The following is a 21,495-nucleotide window of genomic DNA, read 5'->3' on the forward strand; positions in this document are numbered from 1 at the left end:
AAAAAATAAGGCAGGAATAGATGAAATGTTACAAGTGCAAGGGGGAAATGAGAGAATAATGACAAATCTAATGCAACTCAAAGCAGAATTGTTGCACAGAAAAATGCATCCCACTGCTTGTGCATAAAATCAAGGCAGGCAGATGACATCCAGTTAACAGAAACATGTCAACAGTGAAGTAAAGTGAGAGTGAGTAAGAGAGAAGCCCCTGAGACAGCCAGGAACAAAAAATTAGTTGTCCTTAACAAGTTAAGACTCATCATTATATTCTGGCTTGGAGCCATAAAAGGAGACAGTGGTGTATAATGAGCTGCTTAGAATTTTTAGGGTGTTTATTGCAATTCTTGGAATACTTGTCTAGAGAAAAAAATACGGGGGGATGTCTTAGGTGAAGGTGAGGGGTGTGCATATACGCACACAGCCTTTCTTTTTGTCTCTGACATAAGCTCACACGCGCACACATGCTCAGGCGCACACACAGAGCGATGAATAGATTTAAGATGTTTATCCTTTGTTTCGGCCCAGAAACTTCTCTCCTGGTTTCCCATACATGGGAACACCCTCTGGGCAGACCGTGCTCCGATACGTAGTTCGACGCACGTTTTCTCATGCCCGCTGTATCAGCTGGAGCGCCTGAGCTCAGCCGTGGGACAGCCCTTGCCCTTGGTAGCCGGCGTAGTTGGGCGATGGGGCTGGTGTGCCCGGGGATGCCCGCGCTTGCCTGCAGACGTGCTGTTCATGGCTGGCCTCCGGGCAGCAGCCCTGCAGGGCCCTGGCACAAGCCTTGGGGTCGCTGTGTTGGCTCTGCCCGAACGTTGAAGCCAGGGCAGACCCCCTCACCCCTTCCATCCACATTTTTCCAGAGCCTTCCTTTAAAAGTAGTTCCCGTCTTTGCATTATGGTATAGACCTTTGGAGCATATAATGCTTCCCAACCCTGAATATTCCCTAAGCTTAGTAATTACAGTTCATTAGTTAGAGTGTGCTTATGAATAGTTTATAAAAGGTTAATGGGTGACTAATAGTGATTTTCATAAATGGTTTAGACTATTAAGGTAGTGTCTTCAGGTTGTTTTAACCATTTTTTCTCTGCTTGTAGCATCTCCCCACTTACTTTGTATGCGTGCAACATGCTTATAACATCTCTTGATCCTTCATTATCCCTCTATAATATGCCCTTAATGTAAATTGAGACAGGGTTAACTGACTGATGGGCAAACAGTGGACCCACTATGAAAAAAAACTGCTGTGAGAGGAAATAAGGAAATAATTTAGCAGAATTACACCAGACAAACACTGCACAGCAGTTAAGTGGTGGCAGTGGAAAATACCTTCTGTAATTGAAATTTCAGGGGAAATTCACTTTTGCTGAATGTAATTACTGAAGTTGGAGTGTAGCCAGGAACTTAAAAATTAACACTCTTCCCCGACTCGTGTTGCCATGTGAGTGGATGTCTACATGGAAATAAGTAGGCGCTCAGACTTTGGGCTGAACCCTCACCCAGCCCACTGAAGTCCATGGGATTGTGAGAGCAACTTTGGGTTCTGGAGCATGTTTTTATAGCCCCAAACGTAGGAAGGGGTGTTTAAGTCCAGCAGGCAGCCTTGTGTCTTGGAGGGAGAGAGATTCAGTGTGAAATAATGAATGGTCACTGGTAATGAACACACAGCTTTATTGGGGAAACAGCCACCCTGAAAATAACTACTGAGCTGCAGCTGCCTGTTGATGAAGGCTGCCGTGTCTCTGAAGTTTAGAGCTCAGTGGGTAAAATCTCAGCCCAACTGAAGTCAGTGGAGGCTTCGCCATCCTCCAGGCTTTCACACAACACACATATGTAGACTTCTCGTCTGCTGCCCTTCCTCCCCATCTGGTCACTCTCTGATGTGCAAATACTTACTAACTTTCTCCTAAATGGTAATTGGGAAAACATTTTTCCCATAATTAGGGGGGGAAGGTACCTTTTTTGCAGATTTTCTTCACGGTCCTCAATTTTTTATTAGCTGCAGGTACTTAAATCTTCATCAAAAATAAATGAAGAAAATAACCCCCTATCTTTTGTTGAATTTGTTTCCTTTGAACATCCTGATTATACAACAATCCACCATGTAGGCAGAGTTCATTTTGCAGCGTGTGTTAATTTTTGACCAGATCCTCATTTGAGAAGCAAGTCTATGACCCAGTTATCGTGGCCACATCATGGGATGCTCTTCAGAAGCTTAACAGGCACCACCTTTTGTCCCCATTAACTCCAGCTGTAATCAGTCTTTTGTGATATTTGGGAGCCCTTCTCCAGTGATGAGTCTAATCTTGCTCAGGTCCACTCTCATACCCTTCTGTCCTTGTCTGTCACTGCACTCAGCTCTTCCTTGCTCGTATATACCCACTGCCCTTCCCACTGTGTCCTCACGTCAAACAAGCGCGGCTCTTCCTGCCTGCTCTTTGAAGGCAGGCTTTTCGTCGCCATCTTCATCCTTCATTGTCCCGTTGTCACTGGCTGTCGTTCCAGTTTGAACCCTAGCTAGCCCCAGCAGCATAGTCCTCTCTTGAACACTGGGTCTTGCCTAGGACAGACAGTCATTCGATAAGATGTGTGTCAACTTTTTATCATTATGTTTATACCACTTTCAGTGAGGTCAGGGTTTTGCCATGGGTTTTATTTTCACCCATGTTTGTAAGTTATTTTTTTAAAAAAAGCTCTTACTGTCAGTTTTTATTTTTTGCATTGTACTATGGCTGAAGGCCCCGGGCACTGTGTGAACACACTTTAAGTATGTCCGGTCAAAATACATACACACAAAAACAAAGAGAGGAAGAAGAGAAGAAAACTATACAAAGGCTCAGTTTGTGTCTTGCTGATGGTGAGGCAATTCTGTGGCAGAAGTGGGACCAGGACATCGGTCTCCTTGCAGCCTTGCCATTGTCTTCTGTCCTGACCTACCATGCTCCAAAGCATTTCCCCAAATGTGCATTTCTCTCCCAGCTACTTTTGTCAGAGAGTGGGGAAGGCATTTTGACAATCCACTTGGAGATTTGTGTCTGTGAGTCTTTAGCAGACGTAGGAATGGCCATTTCGCTGCCCGTTCTCCTCTTCCCTTGCCATCACGCCCTCCTCCTTTCCTTCTCTCCATGCCTTTGTTTGTGAGGAGTTGCAATTCTCTACAGTTCGAACGATTTCACATTCTCCCTGTCAGTCCCTGCTCTTCCCACCACTGCCTTCAAAGACAAAATACTTCTGTCTAATGATCCTGAGTACTACTAGCTGATAGACAAAGATCCTCAGAGCTCGTAGTGGACAGTACCTCTTGTTCATGAAAGTACTACTGTGTCATCTTGTGAATGTAGGGAATGTCTAGGCAGTTGGGGGGGGGTGTTAAACTCAGTAATGGAATTTATAAGGGGGGGTGGGGAGGAAAGAAATCCCATTATATTTCTGATATTTGTACACAGTCTACTTATCCATGGTATATCACCCCATTTTAAATCCTGTTTGATAGAAAAAATCGCTGTATATTGATGATAGAAGAAATAATTATTTATCCCATTGTTTGTTGCATATTCTTGGGGTATTTTATTTGGACCAAGGTGGTTCAAAATCTGGGATGAGGGTAGGGATTTTCAATAATAAAAAAACCTTGTTGTATGCCAGATCACTTTAGCTTTGGAATCTTGGGAGAAGTTATGTCTGAGCCAAAATTTTAGGCTAGATCCCATTCCCTGGAAACCTGTTGACTTCAGTGGGGGTTTTCTAAGGGAAAGGCAGTCAGTCATAGTGTGCTTTCCTTATTCACTGCAAAACCTTTCTGAGACTGTTGAGAAATAAGTAGGTCGTCAATCCTGCTTTTGAGAAGTTTGTGCATTTCAGTTAAAAAGTAAAAAGTCTGAGTGATTGTGCCATGTTCATGCTGTGGCCCCAACTGAGCAACTAGATTCATGCAGAAGGATTGCACATCCCTCTGAATCCAGTTGCAGGACTGGGACCTGTCCATGTATATGACCATAAATCATAAAGCTGACAACATTTTTTCTCTTTAGAAAGGCTAGACTGTTATTTTGCATGAATTTAAGCCTTCCTAGGTTACCTTAATAGGTCAAAATTGACTTAATTTCACAGTCTTCCCACCTTCTGTTAAAGCAACGTGGCTCAGAGATTTATTAGACACAAATAAATATTTTCTTCTGCTCCATCAACAAAATGTCACTAATGAGGCATCTATAAGGATTATCAAAAATACATCTAAATTGTGTTGGCATTAATATTTTATTTTGCTGTCAATATGCAACAAAAGATGTCATCCCAAATTCACAACATGATTCAGAACTATAAAAATTGATTCCTTGGTTGCCACAGATAATTTCTTAGCAAAGAAATGGACTGGTGGATTTTCTTGCAGGTAGCTGAAATTCCACTTTCATCCAAGTTCATCCAGTGGAATTTGCCTTATGTTAAAGAAGTTAAAAATCATGATGTCTCATGTCAGTAATGATAATGAAGGGGAAGATTGGCTTTAATGACATTAGAAGAGTCATTATGTTTAATTTATTGCTAATTAATGCTGCCAGCTTTCATATGCTTTGTCTAGCTGTCATGTGCTTGTTATATGCCTTTTTTTTTTAATGTGTGTACACATCCCTCCCCATTCATTCATTTTTATTCTGACGATTTACACAGCTTTCTCTCCTCTAGGTTTCCTCCACACATGGTCCCGCCACACCATAGTTTACATACAACTGGAATCCCTCATCCGGCCATAGTCACACCAACAGTCAAACAGGAATCTTCCCAGAGCGACGTCGGCTCACTCCACAGCTCGTAAGTTGTTGCTTCCCATGTCTTATTATTAGAACAAAGCATCACTTGTGCACGTGTGGCTTTTAAAAAGGCTTGGATTTGTAGGAACGTTTTTGCTGTAAAATATTTTTTTAAATTGCTTTTTCTGTTCTGTTCTGTTAATTGATTTGAACATGGTTTAACTACCAAAGTGTGTCAAAATAATGGTAACAGTCTTTCAGAGTCATTCTGTGACATAGACAAGTAGTTATTAATTTCATCCATTTTAATAAGGAAGTGGAATTTTCTTGATCAAGATTCAAGCTTCTTGACCGGTTTCCCTGTTACTCAGTGCCTGGTTTGAAGCCATGAGATACCGGATAGACAACAGGAGACAATACATCAGAGCATAAATGGCTTGTTCAAAGCGGTATAGAGGGCTGGTATGAAGTCTAGGTTTGAACCTCTACCTCTGTCCCTAGTGCTTCTGGTGCTTCTTGCCTTTCATTTCACGGGTGAAGCCAGAAAGACAGCATTTCAGTTCCCAGTAATGATGGGGTGTAATTATTTCCTCTACCATCATGCTCACAAGCCCTCCCCATGAACCCATTTTCCTGAGTGTTCATGTCCTTCCAAGGTTCTTCTAGGGGTTAAGAGAGTACATGGTGATATTGCATAAATATGAGATAGGTTTTCTTATAATGCTCTTAAAGCTGTTCTCATACAGCAGCCAGGGTGAAGGCCCTAGAGAACCTTCTGGTCCTCCTTCTAGAGACTAATTTCTGAGGATTAATGCTGGGGGGATTGAGAGGATTAATCTAGTAAATTCACAAGAGTTCTCACTGTGAGGTTTATGTCTGTTGTATCTTTACCCTTCAGAAAACATCAGGACTCCAAAAAAGAAGAAGAGAAAAAGAAGCCACACATAAAGAAACCTCTTAATGCATTTATGTTGTATATGAAGGAAATGAGAGCAAAAGTTGTAGCAGAATGCACATTGAAAGAGAGCGCAGCCATCAACCAAATCCTCGGTCGAAGGGTAGGTAACAAGGGAGAAGCACAAGCAGGGACTGAAACTCGGTAGGATTCACACCTGCAGAGAAAGGGAGTTGCATTCTTCTGAATCACTGTGTTTTCCTGTTCTTTTGATAATGGATAGGGAAGTAACTAAACCAAAGGCCTTTTGTTTTTTGTTTTTGCAGACACTTTCTGCCGTTGGGGTCATTCACAAGGAAAGGGGGGAGTTAATTAATAGCAGTGTTATTTCAATGTTATTTCCATCACCTGGAGATGGAAAAATCTCAAATTTCTTATTTTGTCCTAGAAACAGGCAGAAAAGTAAATGGGGAAGGAAGAAGCCTTTGGGAAGTACAGTACCAGTATCAGCACCTGTGAGAGCCAGGAGAGGAGAGGGGGAGCCAGTGGGGAAGGGAGGGGGAGACCTTCTGTAAATCTGTAACTGAGATCTGGCTCACGACAAGTGGTTCAGCTTCTGGACCCTCTCCCCTGCTCTTTGTTTTTGTTTAGTTTTCTTAATTCTCCTCTCTCATCAGGAGACAAAGGGGCTGAGTGAACGTAAATTATAAGTTGTGACTCAGTTGAGTTTACTGGAGTTATAATCTGGAGTTAAAATATGAATGGCAGTGTGCCAGATCATCTGTTTTTATCTCTTCTTTTATGAAAATCAACTCTCGCTGTATTTATATATAAATAATATACTCTGCTGTTAACGTGTTTAAAAAAAAAAGCTTGTGCTTTTTATTTTGTCTTTTTCTTTTTTCTTCACCTCAGTGGCACGCGTTATCCAGAGAAGAACAAGCGAAATACTATGAACTAGCAAGAAAGGAACGACAGCTTCATATGCAGCTGTACCCGGGCTGGTCCGCACGGGATAACTATGTAGGTTCCTATGTAGGTGGAAATTTTTTTAGTAGTAGAGCTTGTAGAAATGTATATGTGACCTGCTGAACTACGACCACACATTGCACACAAGCACTACTTGGAAAGCGTGCCTCAGGATCCCAATCTGGTAACAACAACGGACGCTTCCCTCTGCGATACTAAAACTATTGGGGATAATTCCCAGCCCTCCACTTGGAAGATGCTTCCTGGCTGGGACTAGTAAAAGGTTAGAATTGGGGCATGACAGTAGAGCTCTGTGAAGAAACTCTTGCCTTCACTTTTACCAGCATCTGGAAATGCTGTTTGGCTTGCTGGTCATTTTAAATTGCATTTTTTAAAACAAAACTAAAAATTCCCCTAGTATGGCTCCTCTCCTTCCCACCAAAAAGACGAATAATTAGTGTCTTGTGCTTATCTGTGTGAGAGTATAGTGGAAAGTGGAAGAATGACTTATCCTGGCTTCAGAGAAGGACTGGCAAAACCAAAAGCGTGACTTGTTTGAAAGTCTTACTCTCAAGTGGGGTTAAATGAATTATTCCACGCTCTACTGTTGTATATTTTGATTATGTTTTGCTTTTTCATGGCCATGTTATCTTCCCCCCTCCCCCCTCATTTTTTAAAAAGTGTTTTGGAGTTTGTGACCAATTCATGGAGTGTGTTTAAGATTGATTTCCCCCTCCACCTTTCAGAAAGCCTGTTTTGTAGCTAGAAGTGGTAGAATTTTCTGCCTGTTAAAAACATAACGCCAGCATTGTAACCACTTACTAGTAGTATATAAACCCTTCTTCCATGAAGGGTAAGCGGTGCATCTGGTAGTAAGTATTTGCAAGCCTAAACCCATAAATTCTTGATTGGTGGGAGCTCTTAACCCTCTTTAATAGGATTATAGCAGCATCTTGATTATTTTTTTTAATTTAAATAAATTTTAATTTAAATAAAAATCACCTAAAACTTTCAAGGTGTCTAACTCTGGAATAAACCATGCTCCCTACCTTCCAGGCAGACTTCCCTGCAGGTCTGGGGACCAGCAGCTGTAAGGTTGATGTCAGTTATGTATAGTGTTACACATTTTGTTTTTGTTGAAGTCTGTCTCTTCCATCATCGTCATCATCACTGCCTATTTTACTGTAAATATCCTACTTCGCCGTAAATCACATAAACCGTGTCCTTTGTATATGGCAATGTTTACCTCTATGAGAATCTGTGGTTTTATGTGTACGGATGGGAAGAAGCCAGTTCAGAGTCTGCAGCGAAGCCTGGAGCAGCAGCAGCTCCCTACGCTCTTCCACCGCTTCGGCAGTGGAGAATACACATGCTCACTTATTTAGCAATATGTAGTTAAGGACATTTTTTCAAATCCTTCTGTTCTTTCTTGATCACCTTTTCTTTCTGTTGGGCTCTGCCTCACTTCGTCCTTTGTTTGCCATTGCAGGTGTAACTGTGCGTGCTCCTCAGAGGAGACCTCGTTAAGCCCGATGAGGCACTGCTCCTGCTTAAACACATTTTCCTTTTCTTTTCGGCATAGTCTGGCTTGAGACTGTCAGACCATAGGCTTGAGGTAGTTCCTCAGCACTGTGCAGTATCGTCTTCTTGGGTGTTCAAAAGGGAGTATAGGCTCGACTGAGGTTTCGGGAATGCTCATTCTGCGCAGTGACTGTGCCACCGACAGATGGGCATGTACAAAGCCTTCAGTGTTTAGGACCTTTTACTTTTGTCCTCACCGTGTGAGCACTGAGAAACCCTTTCTTCTCAAGCTAAAAAGGACAGGATGAGAAAGCCGGTGCTTTCCCAGCGGCTTGATGCTGTACCCCCAAGTGACCTTCAGGGGGAACCTTCCTGCCTGAGGAGAGCGCGGTACCTTTGCATCACACGATCGCATCACCCGTAGGATTTATTTCTCCTCTCCTGGTCCATTCGGAGCTCTCCGAGTTCCCCTCCTCCCTCGGCATTTTGTAGGGTCTCGAGCCCTTCACACATCTAGAAGGGTAGCACGTTTGCACTGCTTGAAACAGTTAAATTGTTAGGCACCTCACATCAGGCGAGGAAGAGGCCAGCTGTAGCCCAGGTCTTCAGAAATAGGAGCAGTACATTCAAGAAACGCAGCTTTCAGCCTGCTCTTAAATAAAAGAGGATTCAGGGAATCCCTCGTGGCTTGTTGGTGTCACAAGGCACATTTGCTCTTCCTGAGATCTAATATAAGATGTTAAGCAGCACTGAGTGCTGGACTTAGAAGTATGTAAGGGTCTAGTCATCTCACCTGCTGCTTGTCTAGAAAATTAGTACCAAAGAACTCCACAGTCCTGTCAAAACCCATGTTGGTTTGGCTCTGTAGAGGGAGCTGCCAAAACGGTTAGCAAGTATTTACATCCACCTTTACTTGCAGCCTAAGAATTTGTATAGTACGATGACGGAAAATGTTACAGACCATCTGCTCAAGTCTTAGGAGGACAATTGGAGGCAAAGGCAAAACGGCGCCTTCTGCAGAGCATTGAAAAGCTGCTGCCGTAATTCTTTTCTCAAGTCCATGTATTAATTTAGCTACGTAATTAAATATCTTCTTGTATTACAGAAATTGAAAGCCAGGTGATTCTTCTCCCTATTTCCTTTGGCAAGGGTGTAAAAGGAGTTAGTGGGACCTCTGTCAGTTCTTTGTTAGGAACGGTTTTCAAAGCTTGTGTTGAAAAGGAACCAGAAATTCCTGGTCCCTGGCTGACATTCCTGTATATCAGCCGTTTTTAACAGATTGCTCCCTAAAGGGTTTATAGTACTTTAATACCTGCCTTGAAGAGTTTGTAAAGGGCAGGTGACTCCTGACCTCTGTTCTGGCTGGCCCTTGTGTGAAGAAGTTATAAGGTCTCAAATTGGAATAGCCCTTGAATTCCCAAATGTACTGCAAAAATTAAGAAAATTTGCCACAAGATGCAAATTGTTAATTATGCAAGTGGCCTCCTTGAGATTAAATAAAAATCAGGCTGGAAAAAATTCACCTGCTCTCACAGAGTTACTGTCAATCTAGATCAATGTAGATGGAGCAGCCTGAGCCCCTTGTATCTTTATGTGATACGTGGACTTCAAGATACCATGTTTTTCCCCATTTTATTCTCAGGGAGCTTTAGGAGTAGTGCTTGTCTATCTTGTCTGCCTGTCATGTTAGGCAATTGACTCAGAGCGACAACTTTCCATATCCCCCAAAATTACTTCAGAGGTGTCGGAGGTGATTTCTCAGCAGCATCCAGGCCACAGGATTATGTGCATGTCTTTTAAAAATCCTTTACAATTGACCATGCACACAGCTTTTTCCATCACCAGAAAGCTCTCGTGAACAAGGCTGTGGTTGTGGCAGCCTGGACAGCAGGGTGGCAGTTTACAACCCTCAGCAAGCGAGGGGGAATGAGTACAGAAGCCCCGTGCCAGAAAGCCAGCTTTTGGGGCGGAAAAATATGACAACAACAACAACAAAAAATCAAAATCCAACATTTGTGTTGGGGGAATTTTTTACCAATAAATTCCAGGGAACTTATAATAGTGAGCGTCCCAAATGTTATAGTGGATGTCCCAAGCTGAAGCCCAATCTTAACCATTTAGTTGGGAGCCAGACCAACCTACTGAGAAAGATGTCCACCATGTGGGAGAGCTTCTTGGCTTCCCCACAGATATGTCCAGCCCTTCAAAAGCGCTGAGATTCCTTCTTCCGAGGCATGTTTGTTCTTTTGACCACAAGGGACTGGTGGTCTGGTGTCTTTTCACCAACTTCTCTTAGTACCACACCTTCAAAAGCAAGGATCTCTGTGCTGTTCACAGTTGACATTGCTGGCTCGAAAGTCGTTGCTTTTAGCATCTGGGGAGCTGTGAAAATGAAATGACTGTCCCCTTGCACTGGCCTTTTTGTGCTGCTCTGCAAAGCCTGTAGCTCAGTGTTGGGAAAGTTTTCTTAGAAAATCGCTTTTCTCTTTTGAGCCATGCTTATTACTTTGTAACTCTTCTCCTGGAAAACGATCGTTGGGTTTCCGCAGAAGTCGGGCTCCTGGTCATGTCCTCTCCCACACTGCTGGAGGGAAATGGAGAAAGGGCCTTTCTCCCTCCGGTCAGAAACAAATTGCATCATCTTGTGGGACAGTATTTGGGAAAGGGGCGCAGTTTAGCAAAACATTACTGGTGATTCTTTTCTTGTGATAAGAGCAAAATGTGGGAAGGGTCTTAGTTACATCTGGATTTTTTTCTCTTCCTGGCTTTGCTTCCTAAGTTGTCAGTGCACTTATAAACCTGCAGGTTAGGTTTTGCTCATTACTGTGGCTTCCTCGTCTGCTTTAACAGCCGGTTTTGGATGCTGAGGAACACCAGGGGCTCAATCTGATCTCACTCATGGACTCTCCCACCTTGAATCTCCGCCGTTGCCCCTTCTTCCCCTCCCCACCCCACAGAAATGTGACCAGGAATGATTTTTTTGAAGCAGGAGCATACAAGTGTCAATGTTTCTGTCGTGATGATAATCTTATCTCAAAAGAAGCATCCTGCGAGTTATTCTTCCCCCTCCCTAGCTGCTTATGGCTTTGGTGGTTGTTAGCGTTGGGGGGGGCTGCAGCGAGGCTGTCCAAAAAGGCAGGGGGTGGGCACGCAGAGCCATCCCCGGGGTGCGAGCATCCCCTCGGGGCCCCCCAAGCCTCCCTGCACGGGAGCGAGCCGGCACTGCGCTTCGGTGTCCTCCCCGGGGAGCTTCCCGCACCGGCCCCAGCCCCATCGCTCAGTGCTGTCTTGCAAGGAGACATGTTTTGGGTTTTTTTTAATCCTTCTCATTTGTGTATGTTTCCTGCAGGGAAAGAAGAAGAAGAGGAAAAGGGATAAGCAGCCAGGAGAGACCAATGGTAAGTAAAAATAAGTCTAAATCTCTTGCTTAGTGGAAGTGTGGCAATCCTGGTGTGACGCTCCTAGGTACGGGGGAGGTGGGTACGAGTCTCCTGGCCTCACGGGGAGCCGGTCCCAATACTAGGCAGCCTTTTTTTTTTAATGCACTCTAATTATTTACGCGTTATTGCCCTTCTAAAACTAGTAACCAAGCCATTGCATGTAAGAGCCTCTTGTGACGTTAGCTGAATTCGAACGTAATAATTGCAAAGCCTTTAACTGCAGAGACGTAGTTGTAATGCCTATGCCATCGTTTATAAAGTTGTCTGCTTATTTTGCGCATATGTGTGTGCGTGTACGTACGTATGTATGTGTTTGGTATTAATTTGGGCTGTACCTGTATGTTCTGATGCATGCCTTACAGTGGTAAATCGCACCCATTTTAAATTAAGGAGGTTTGCCATTCTATATAGGAAATTAGAAATACTGCATAGGCAATCTCATAGTCAATTTTGAAGAAGCCCTGACTTAGTTTTTTTGAAGCCTTTGTATAATTTGTTCTTTTTTTTCAGAACACAGCGAATGTTTCCTAAATCCTTGCCTTTCACTTCCTCCGATTACAGGTGCTAACGTCATTTTGAGTCATTTAAAATAGTTTATAAACTGCTTTTTAATTTTTTTTCCTGCCATTATCGATTTTAACATTAAACACTTATGACATTAAGAAAAAAATACCATCCACACGTTTTGATAGTATTTATTATCTATATATCTTTATATCTATTATATGTTTGATAGTATTTTTTAATTTTGTTTTTCGTTTTTGTAACAATTGCTATTAAAACAGTAATACAGTAAAAATAACGCAAGAGTTGTACTAACTGTGCAAATTGAATATGCAGTATTTCTTTAAAGAGACTGATAAAGAATGGAAGCAAGTCAGTAATGAACCTCCTTAATCTAATGGCATTTTTCATGGCTCCCACTAAGTCTTCTCACATTAGCATGCATATGCATTTTTTTATTATTATTTTAGTTTTGGATTTTTTTTTTTCCCTTTCTGCTCAAGCCTATTCATTGCCATTCACTAGCTGTACTAACTCCGCACCTTGCCATGCTTTACGTTTTATTTTCTGGCTGATACTAACATACTCATTCCGCAATCTGCTTATTCTTATCCATTCTTTAAATACAAATTAATAAAAACAAATAAATTGAATGTTATTCCAAAAGCTGCATTATCCCAGGAGATACAATTTCCTTTTTTTTTTTTCTCTTATTTTATTTTGTATCTGAGTTGAAGAAAAAAGCATGTTCAGGATCTAACTTCCATACTCAGCTTCTTTTCTTCCTTTTTTCCCCCCCTCTCAAAAAAGAGAATAAAAAAACCCAGCCCAAATAAATCTTGCCTGAAACATCCTGCTAGACCAGCCACAATGACTTTCCTCTACCTACTCTTTTAAAAGGGAAAGAAACAGTCCTTTATAAAGGGATACTGCAGCTTTAATTGCAACAGCTAATCTCAAGAGTTGAATAAAAATGTGATTATCACTTTTTTTTAACTTTTAAATCAAAAGTCAATATTTTGCAATTAATAACAAGGACATTGATTTTTATTCCCTTTTTTATTTTTATTTTTTCCTTATTTTTATCTTTCTCTTTTTTCTCCCCTTTTCTCTCTTCCTCTCTCTCTCTCTCTCTCCCCCCCTCTCCCCTTTTCTTTTTTTCCTCTCTCCCTTTTCTGCTCGCTTTTCTTGAACTCATTCAGACCTGAGCGCTCCTAAGAAATGCCGAGCGCGCTTTGGCCTTGATCAACAGAATAACTGGTGCGGCCCCTGCAGGTGTGTATAGTTTTCCCAGACTCGCTATGGCTGATTTGCAGCTGGTTTATTTGGTACTTTCCCCTTTTTTTTCCTGCCTTGTTGCTTTGTAGCTCTGTGTTGTGATCTAGAAGACACAAGGGAGTGGGACACTGCCATGAGTTATCATCTCTCTGAAAGGGTTTTGCTTTTTTTGTTGTTGTTGGTCTTTTTTTTGCCTTCCTCTTTGCTGCTGCTAGCCAAAAACCCACTGTAAAACAGCATCAGCCTTAAGCCCATCTGATCCGTGGCTCAACCACGCTCCTGCCCTCCAAGCCTCCGCCCAGGGAAAGTCGCTCCCAAAGCCCTTGATAACACGGCATTGAGTGCGGTACCGACACCGGTCAGACGCACGGCCGTGTCGGAGATTTTTTTTCGTTTTCTTTTGGCTCGTTGTGAAAGTCCTGTTTTCTTTCCTGCCCTTGGTACGAGGGGAGATTACCAAATAAAACTAAGGTGATTGAAAGCTAAACGTAGCTGTAGCTAAGATGACGCAGTCCAAATGAGCTCTATCCACCATTGTGTTGTATTTTTTGTGTTTACCTTATGCTAACAGATGCAAATACTCCAAAGAAGTGTCGGGCATTGTTCGGGCTTGACCGACAGAGTTTATGGTGCAAACCATGCAGGTATAATACTACCCATTAGGCCTCTGGGGAAATAAAAGCAATCTGTCCTCTTAGTGCATTTGTGTGATTTTATTTTTTTAATCTTTTTTCCCCACTCCCCACCTTTCTCTTTCCCACAGCATCAATTGCTAATAATCTTTGATCTTTGGAATTTCTTGCTAATTTAATGCCATTTTCTCTCTTTCTTTACCAATAACCTCTCCCTGGTGGTAGAACTGGGAACGAGAAGTCCTTAAAGCTGGCAGTTTTTTGGCTTTTTTTTTTTTCCCCCCAGATTGTTAGCAAAATGAATGTTTAGCTGGACATCTATATTTTGTCTTTCATTTGGGTCTATGTCCACTGCCTCCAAAGGCTTTTTAAAAAGGTTCTGGGATCTGCAGCACTAGTGTTTTTCTCATGATTAGAGATGTAAAAGCCAGTGTTTACAGCTTATATTGTACTCATTTTTTTGGTGTTATCTCCAAAATTAAATAACTACCTGTAGGCTTCTACGCCTCGGTAAGGTTTATGTAGATATCAGTTTTTTAAATGATCTGTTGTCTTTTTTTTCTGATTCCGAAAATACATTTTTTCCTAAATTTTATCCCAAAAAGTGAGCTGTAAACACCTGAGCTCTAGACCAAACTAATTACAACTTTAGTAGGACAGTTTCCAGCATTAAAAGGAGATGAAAGACATCAGAGAGCCCAAATTTCGACAGCCCATGTTCTACTGGAGTTTAATTCCATGTATAACTCAGTACGTACTTCTTTCTTGGTGGAGGGATACCGAGTAGTTCTTTTCTCATTCCTTTTTCCTTATATGATCGCATTTGGTTAAATTTGTTGTTTCTTTGTTCTGATACAAGCAGTCTTTGAATTTGGAATATTATGATGGTAGGTATTTCAACCCAAACCACACTCTCTGTGTAGTGATTCCTCTCCCACATTTTTCCCTTTTACTCATGCCAGTCCCATGTGCTCCATCTCATTTAGAATGTAGATCAGATGTCCATCATATTTTGTGTATGCACGCAGTCTTGTTTGTGCTTAGTGTCGAGGAAAACACGGATCGAGGGTGGTGGTGTATGTCAAAATACCAGCTAAGGCACCAGAAATGTCTTCAACAGATTGCGTATTGTCCCATTCGAGGCATGCTAGTATTGGGTGTTGGGGTCTTAAATACCAGTACCAGGACGTATGTTAAGCTTTGAAAGCAGCAGTTGCTTAAAGCTAAAAGGAAGAAGAGTTCGGTCCACAAGTGCTGGGTTGCCACTTCACTGTGTCAGGAGGCTCGACTCTCATGCTAGCCAAAGACTCGAATGCTGTGTTTAATTAGGCTTTATTCTGTGGTTAGTTCACTACACGCTATCAGCAGATATATGTGTAGTCTAGAGATAGAGTATTTGAAGCATGTCAAGTACCAGCACCGGGGGCACATCATGTTTGTGTTGCTTTATCTTTCCCTAGCTGCTTAAGTAAACAGCATACTTTAAAAACTACTTTTTATCAGCAAGGGGACTTTTCATTCGGTCTGTGCAGTGCTGAGGTTACATGTGAAGCATAAACCCTCTCTTAACTTACACCAGCTTTTGGTCAGAAATCTCTGCAGCACATCAGAGACGACTTCAGTGGTGTAGCAGATAGCTTTAGGCTTACTGATATAGAGTCAGCTGCTTTTCTTTTTCTTTTTGGTTTGGTTTTTTTTTAAATGCATGAAGGCATTTTATCACTAGGTATTAGAGCATTTCTCTCCCAGTTCTGGTCCTAACCATTATAACATTGCATATGCTAGCATGGTAGCATTTTGTAGCGCATCTTAGGTAGGTAGTGCAGTTAGGTAGGTAGATGTGCAGTTTGCTACGGCAATAGAAACTGAGACACCTTTGCTCACAGCAACTGAGTAAACCCTTGTCATTCTCTGTGGCTTTCACTCATGGCAATTGCAGCATTACAGGTTTCCCGATGCTGTCCTGGGGCTAGTTTCAAGGGCAGCACGAGCAGGGTCAGGTCTGTTGGTGTTTGCCAGACTGATGTCGCAGTTGATGCTTTCAGGGCGATGTGCAAGTGAATAATCCTCACTAGTGCTCTGAGGGGGGATATGTAATATTTTTGTTCCCACTTTTAGGAGAGCAAAACTGAGGCACAAAGAGTTCCTTGGATGTTTACTTATTCCCCCTCACCAGAGTTGCCTGGTGTTGTTCACGTCTAGTAAAATTTGGCTTGCAGGGTTTGGGGTTTTACCATCTGTGCATTCTGTCCCACCTAACCCTGACACCTACATGACCACAGATAACACATGGTGGGAGTGGCTGGAGAATTGTCCCGCCCCCCCGAGCCATCATGATTTAAGTAAATGGCTTTTCAGACTAAAAGTGGCCACATTATTAAAGAGTTTAATTTACAACAGAAGCAGAGGAAGCAATCTGCTCCCTTAATCCTAGTCAAAGGAAAATTACTTCAGGTAGCAGACCAGTGGGTTTAGTTTTAAAAAGGTCGTTAACTCTGCAGAGTCAGAAAGTCAGGTAGACCTGGTTTAAGTCTGCTTTGCCATGGGAACTCTTCCTTTCAGGCCACAGAACTTAAATAGTATTAAAAAGATAATTTTGAATTTTTGGCGTGCTAGATTCAAACTGCCTCCAGTGAAATAATTATCTGCCTTGTAGGTTCAGAGCAATCCAGTTGAATGGCTTCTGGACCACCATCAATAAGGCAGGCAGAGCTTGGGTCTCTGCTTGCAAATTATTTTAATTTGGGGATGAGGGGGGGAGCCCTGCAGTCTCCGAATTGTGAAAACCCACCTTTCCACACAGGTATTATCAGTGAGCTTTGTGAAGCATCACTGTTCTGCTTTGCCACTGGAGCTGTAAAGAAGGTCCAAAGACGAACTGTGGCCCTGGTAGCATTGCACAGCTGAAGCTAGGAAGTGGTGAGAGAGAGGAGAGGGGAGGGGAGGAAGAGCAGCAGAACTGTCCTTAGCCAAGAGCCAGAGGCTTCCTGCGTTGTTTGTTGATGGTAGAAGAATTAACAGGTTCTGTTTTGAGCCCACCAAGTTAATTTTTTTCTGTCTTTTAACGTTGCTCTAATAAAGCATGGTTTACAGCCTTCACTTGCTGTCTTCTATCTTTCTTTCTTTCTTTCTTTTTAACATTTAAGTTGCATGGTTGTCTTTAGTTTTTAGCATGTGTTGATCTGCAGGCTAACGTGGTTAAAACTCTAATAGCCCTAACCCCTTTCCTTGCCACGTGGAACGTGGAGCAGAACCTGAGAGCAGAGCCCGAGTCTCTGGAGGAAGGGACGTCACAGCACTGGTCCCTCACTGAAGCTGGCGGAAAGATGGGGTGCCGGGGTTGCTGTTCCCTTCCTGGTTACGGGACATGATATCTTTTAACTCCAGGATCGAGCTGGTTAGATCTCCCTTGCAGTCGAGAAACATCTAGCCCCGTTGCCAGCAGACCTTGGTTTAACCCAAGTCAAACACAGTTGCCGTACATAGGGGAGAACATTGGCGACCAGCAGTGGAGCTAGGGCACCTGCCGGGTGGGGAATGTCACCCAGCGACATTCAGCTGCTGCGCCACGCTCGGGCTTCCTCTGATGAAGTTGCTGAGCTAGGGCGAGGCATCCACTGGAGGGGGAGAGCAACCTACTCCTTCACGTTGGTGGCTTTGTGCAGCTTAGCTGAGCATCCAAAGATTTTGTGGCAGAGCTGCTCTGGACAGACTTTGTCATACACCTCGGGCTGTGTAACAGCGGTTCAGCACTTCCCATGGAAAGCGTGCTTGTGAATAGGAAGGCTGGAGTGCCATCATTATGGGGGTCAAGGTGGCCACTGAATGTTGTTCTGCCAGATGCCATGGTTGTTTGCCTCATTATTTCTGTCCTGCTGCTAGAATGGTCTTGCATATACTTGGCAAGAGAGATGGTGTGAAACTGTCATCTGTTTTCATTGCTCCTTTACGTTATTAAGTGGACAGAGGGAGGAGAAAAGATCTCTGTCGGGTCACTTACTCATTTATTTGAAGATGAACAGCTCTTGCAAGACTCTCATGTTCCCTGGTGTGAAATAAGCTCCCTGTTGCTCCTCACCTTTGTACCTGTCGTCGTGCTCTTCACCTACTGAAATTGGATCCCACTCTGGAGTTAACATGGATGGCCTCTCAGAGGAAAATGCCCCAAAACGCAGACGAGCAGCTTCCCAAATCTACCACTCTTCCTTAAAACAAAAAGTAAAACTGAGTCGATTTAAAGCCACAACCTGCAGGCCATACAACCAGTTATTCTTGTTATTTTGGATCATACGCTGTTTATCCTGTTCTTTTCCTGGTTTTTCTTCTGTTTGCTTTGTTTGTTCGTTTTGTTTTTATTTCCCCTCTCTCTCGTTCTCTCTATGATATATCCCTCCTGTCTGACTCTGACGTTTCTGGATTTGGTGTGGTTCTTAACAGAGGAGAAAGCAATGAGCAGTAGTTGCAGCCGTCCTTGCCTCCCAAGGGCAGTGCATCGTAAGACACGACAGGTGACGCAGGTGTAGAGATAGCCCCGTTGAGTTGGACAGCGTTATGGGACATCTTGAGATACCATCAACTATCCAGAGATTTTATTTTATAAGGATTAAATTTTTTTTTTTTTTTTTTTCCGGAGGAAAGTCAAGTTTGTAGATTAGCACAGTGGGCTCCAAAAACATCTTACCTGATTTTCTGATTATTAAAATAACTAAGAAAAGGAGGCGGCCTGAAGATGAGGGGGACGAAGAAACAATTGGTGAATCCTTTCCAAATCTGTTAGCCGAGGGGAGGTTCCCGAGCGGGCCCGGTGCCGAGGACACCCCGCCAGGCCCCCAGGACGGCGCGTGGGGCCGGGGTGCCGCCCGCGCAGAGCCCAGAGTAGCTAATTGACGGCTCTTTGCTGTAGATAACTGTCTCCATCAGCGTCTCTGCCCTTTATTCACAGATAACTCTCTCCCTGTTTCTAGGAGAAAAAAAAAGTGCGTTCGCTACATACAAGGTGAAGGCAGCTGCGTCAGCCCACCCTCTTCAGATGGAAGCTTACTAGACTCTCCTCCGTCCTCCCCCGCCATGCTCGCCTCCCCCTCCAGAGACTCGAAACCACAGACTGAACAAACGCAACCCCTCTCGCTCTCGTTGAAGCCCGACCCGCTGGCGCACCTGGTCATGATGCCGCCGCCATCCTCGCTCGTCCTCGCCGAGAGCGCTGCGAGCAAGCCGGGCGCCCTGCCTGCCGCCAGCTGCCCCAACGGGGCCCTGGACCACCCGCCGGCCGCCCTCCCGCCGGCCGCCGCCGCATCCCTCGCACAGCCCTCGACGTCCTCCTTGCATTCCCACAGCTCGCTGGCGGGGACACAGCCCCAGCCGCTCTCCCTCGTAACCAAGTCCTTAGAATAGCTTTAGCCTCGTTAGCCCTTTCGGTTTCCTTCGGGGGGATTGAATTCTGTTGGGATTTGGGTTTGGTTTTTTTTTTCCTTTAATTTTTTTTTTTTTTCTTCCTTCTCCTCCTCCTCCTCGTCCGCTGTTCGTCGTCGTCGTTTCTCGGTTTCGTTTTTAATTCGTGCCACGTGGCTACATTAGTTGATGTTTTATCGAGTTCATTGGTCAATATTTGACCCATTCTTATTTCAATTTCTCCTTTTTAAATATGTAGATGAGAAAAGCCTCATGATTCTGCCAAAATTTTTATCAACAGCTGTTTAAAGTCTTTGTAGCGTTTAAAAAATATATATATATACATAATTGTTATGTAGTTCCAATAGCTTAGTTTTAAAGACTGATTTTAAAAATTAAAAAAAAAAAAAAAGAAGCAATTTTGAAGCAGCCCTTGCCGGAGGCATTGGTTCTTTATTATTTGTATTAAATACGAGCTTGCGAACCAATCATTTTACATCTGGTTTTTAAACCTTTCAGGGCACAACGAATGCGGTGCCGCTACTACTTCTTTTTTTTTTCTTCCTTGTGTGAAACAACCTTTATTGTGATGTTACTTGTTATTGTTTAAATGTACAGAAACAAAGGGTTAAAAAAAAATGTGTTAATATACCTTGTTCCATGGTGTTGTTCTTTTTGGGGGAGGGAACGCTACTCAACAATTAAAAGTATCACAACGCTATTGGACCAGTAGTATTTATTGCTTTAGAAATTGCTTGTTGTATCTGTATGTTGTCCCTTTTTAAATGTTTTTTTCTTCTTTTTTTTCTTGAAACATTGTATAAAGTTTTTTTTTTCCCTTAGTGTAAGCATCTTATATATAACAACTCATTTGTACAAGGTTTTTAAGTTTATATATAAATGTGTATATATATATTTTTTCCGGGATTTTTGTTTTTGATTTCCTTTCGTGATTTTTTTTTTTTTTTTTTTTTTTTTTTTGCTATATGAAACACAGTTGCCACCAAATGGACATTCGCAGATGCATTTTTTCAAGGATCAGTAGTGTAAAAAAAAAAAAATTGCTTTAAAAGCCATTACACACAAAAAGACTTGAAAATTTAGCAAGGGAATTTTTAGCAACGCTGTTTGAAAAATAGCAAGGTCCAAGTGTCTCCCGTTCAGAACTGCAGCTGAATCCCCTGCGACATTAGGACTGTAGGCTGTGTGCAAAATTTTTATGTGCCAAAATTCTCAGTGACTTTTAACTTTCTCCCGACAACTTTATTATTTTTTTTTAATGCTGTAATTTTTTTGTTCATCATGTTTTGCTGTGATGTTACATAGGTAGATATGTATGTAGTTTTAATGTCACCTATAACAGACGTGTTTGGTAGCAGATTGTCCGGAAAGCATTTAAAATGAAGAGGTATAAACCCTTAAGGGCCAAATTCTGTATATTAGATTATTCATAAAAGGAAAATCAGACTGCCACTTTTATGTACACTTACTACATACAGGTAGGTAGCAAACTTAAAACAAAAAAAAAAATCTAGGCATGTTGATGTTGCAAAAAACGCTGTATAAAGCTGAAAAATTGTTCATCTGTTCATTCAGTGCCATTGTAGTTGACATGAAGCGATTGTAAAACTGTCTCAGATTTTTCTCTGGTTTATTAAGATGCTAACTATAACATTTTTTGTGAATACTTTGAATGTTTCCTAACAGTTGTGATGTTACTGTTCCGTTTTATGCTCTTATTCCGATTTTCATTTTTAATGGTTTGGAAGCCATTTTTTGTAATGAATAAATGTTCATGCTGTACAGTATCTGTAGCATGCAGTTCTGGATTAATAAAAGCAACTTAGTATGTGCAGAGAATGACTTGTCAACTCATTTATGCGTTGACTGCATTTTATTCTGGCCAAAAAGGCTTACAGCCCGAGTGGAAAACTTCCTTGAAAAAAATTTTGTGAAAATCGTGGCGACTTGCAGCCAGCTCTAGTTGGGAGAAATCCTCTGTTTCCTTTGGGTTCCCATGCTGCCGCCTGCTACATTCGTTTTGCACTAGCCCTCTCCCTGCTCAGCAAGCTTTTGTTGCATAGTTGAAAATCCTTTTTTTTTTTTTTTTTTAAAG

At 42.5% G+C, this 21,495-nt stretch overlaps 1 protein-coding gene across 12 annotated transcripts in view; it reads left to right on the top strand.

The window, feature by feature from the left end:
- TCF7L2 (transcription factor 7 like 2) overlaps positions 1-21,239 on the top strand; it is a 180,139-nt gene extending 158,900 nt beyond the window's left edge. For 3 of the 12 annotated variants that reach the window (XM_075155092.1, XM_075155093.1, XM_075155094.1), the window contains 5 exons: positions 4,685-4,810; positions 5,648-5,807; positions 6,560-6,667; positions 11,484-11,532; positions 18,953-21,239. In XM_075155092.1, coding sequence (XP_075011193.1) covers positions 4,685-4,810; positions 5,648-5,807; positions 6,560-6,667; positions 11,484-11,532; positions 18,953-19,032 — 523 coding nt within the window. In that variant the 3' untranslated portion in view covers positions 19,033-21,239. Of the gene's footprint in view, positions 1-4,669; positions 4,811-5,647; positions 5,808-6,559; positions 6,668-11,483; positions 11,533-12,084; positions 12,136-13,280; positions 13,354-13,927; positions 14,001-18,952 lie in introns of all 12 variants that reach the window. The other 9 variants (XM_075155083.1, XM_075155086.1, XM_075155085.1 and 6 more) reach the window with 9 other exon arrangements.
- Positions 21,240-21,495: the final 256 nt, after the last annotated feature.

This window comes from Calonectris borealis, chromosome 7, assembly GCF_964195595.1.
Source record: "Calonectris borealis chromosome 7, bCalBor7.hap1.2, whole genome shotgun sequence".
NCBI classification, from domain to species: domain Eukaryota; kingdom Metazoa; phylum Chordata; class Aves; order Procellariiformes; family Procellariidae; genus Calonectris; species Calonectris borealis.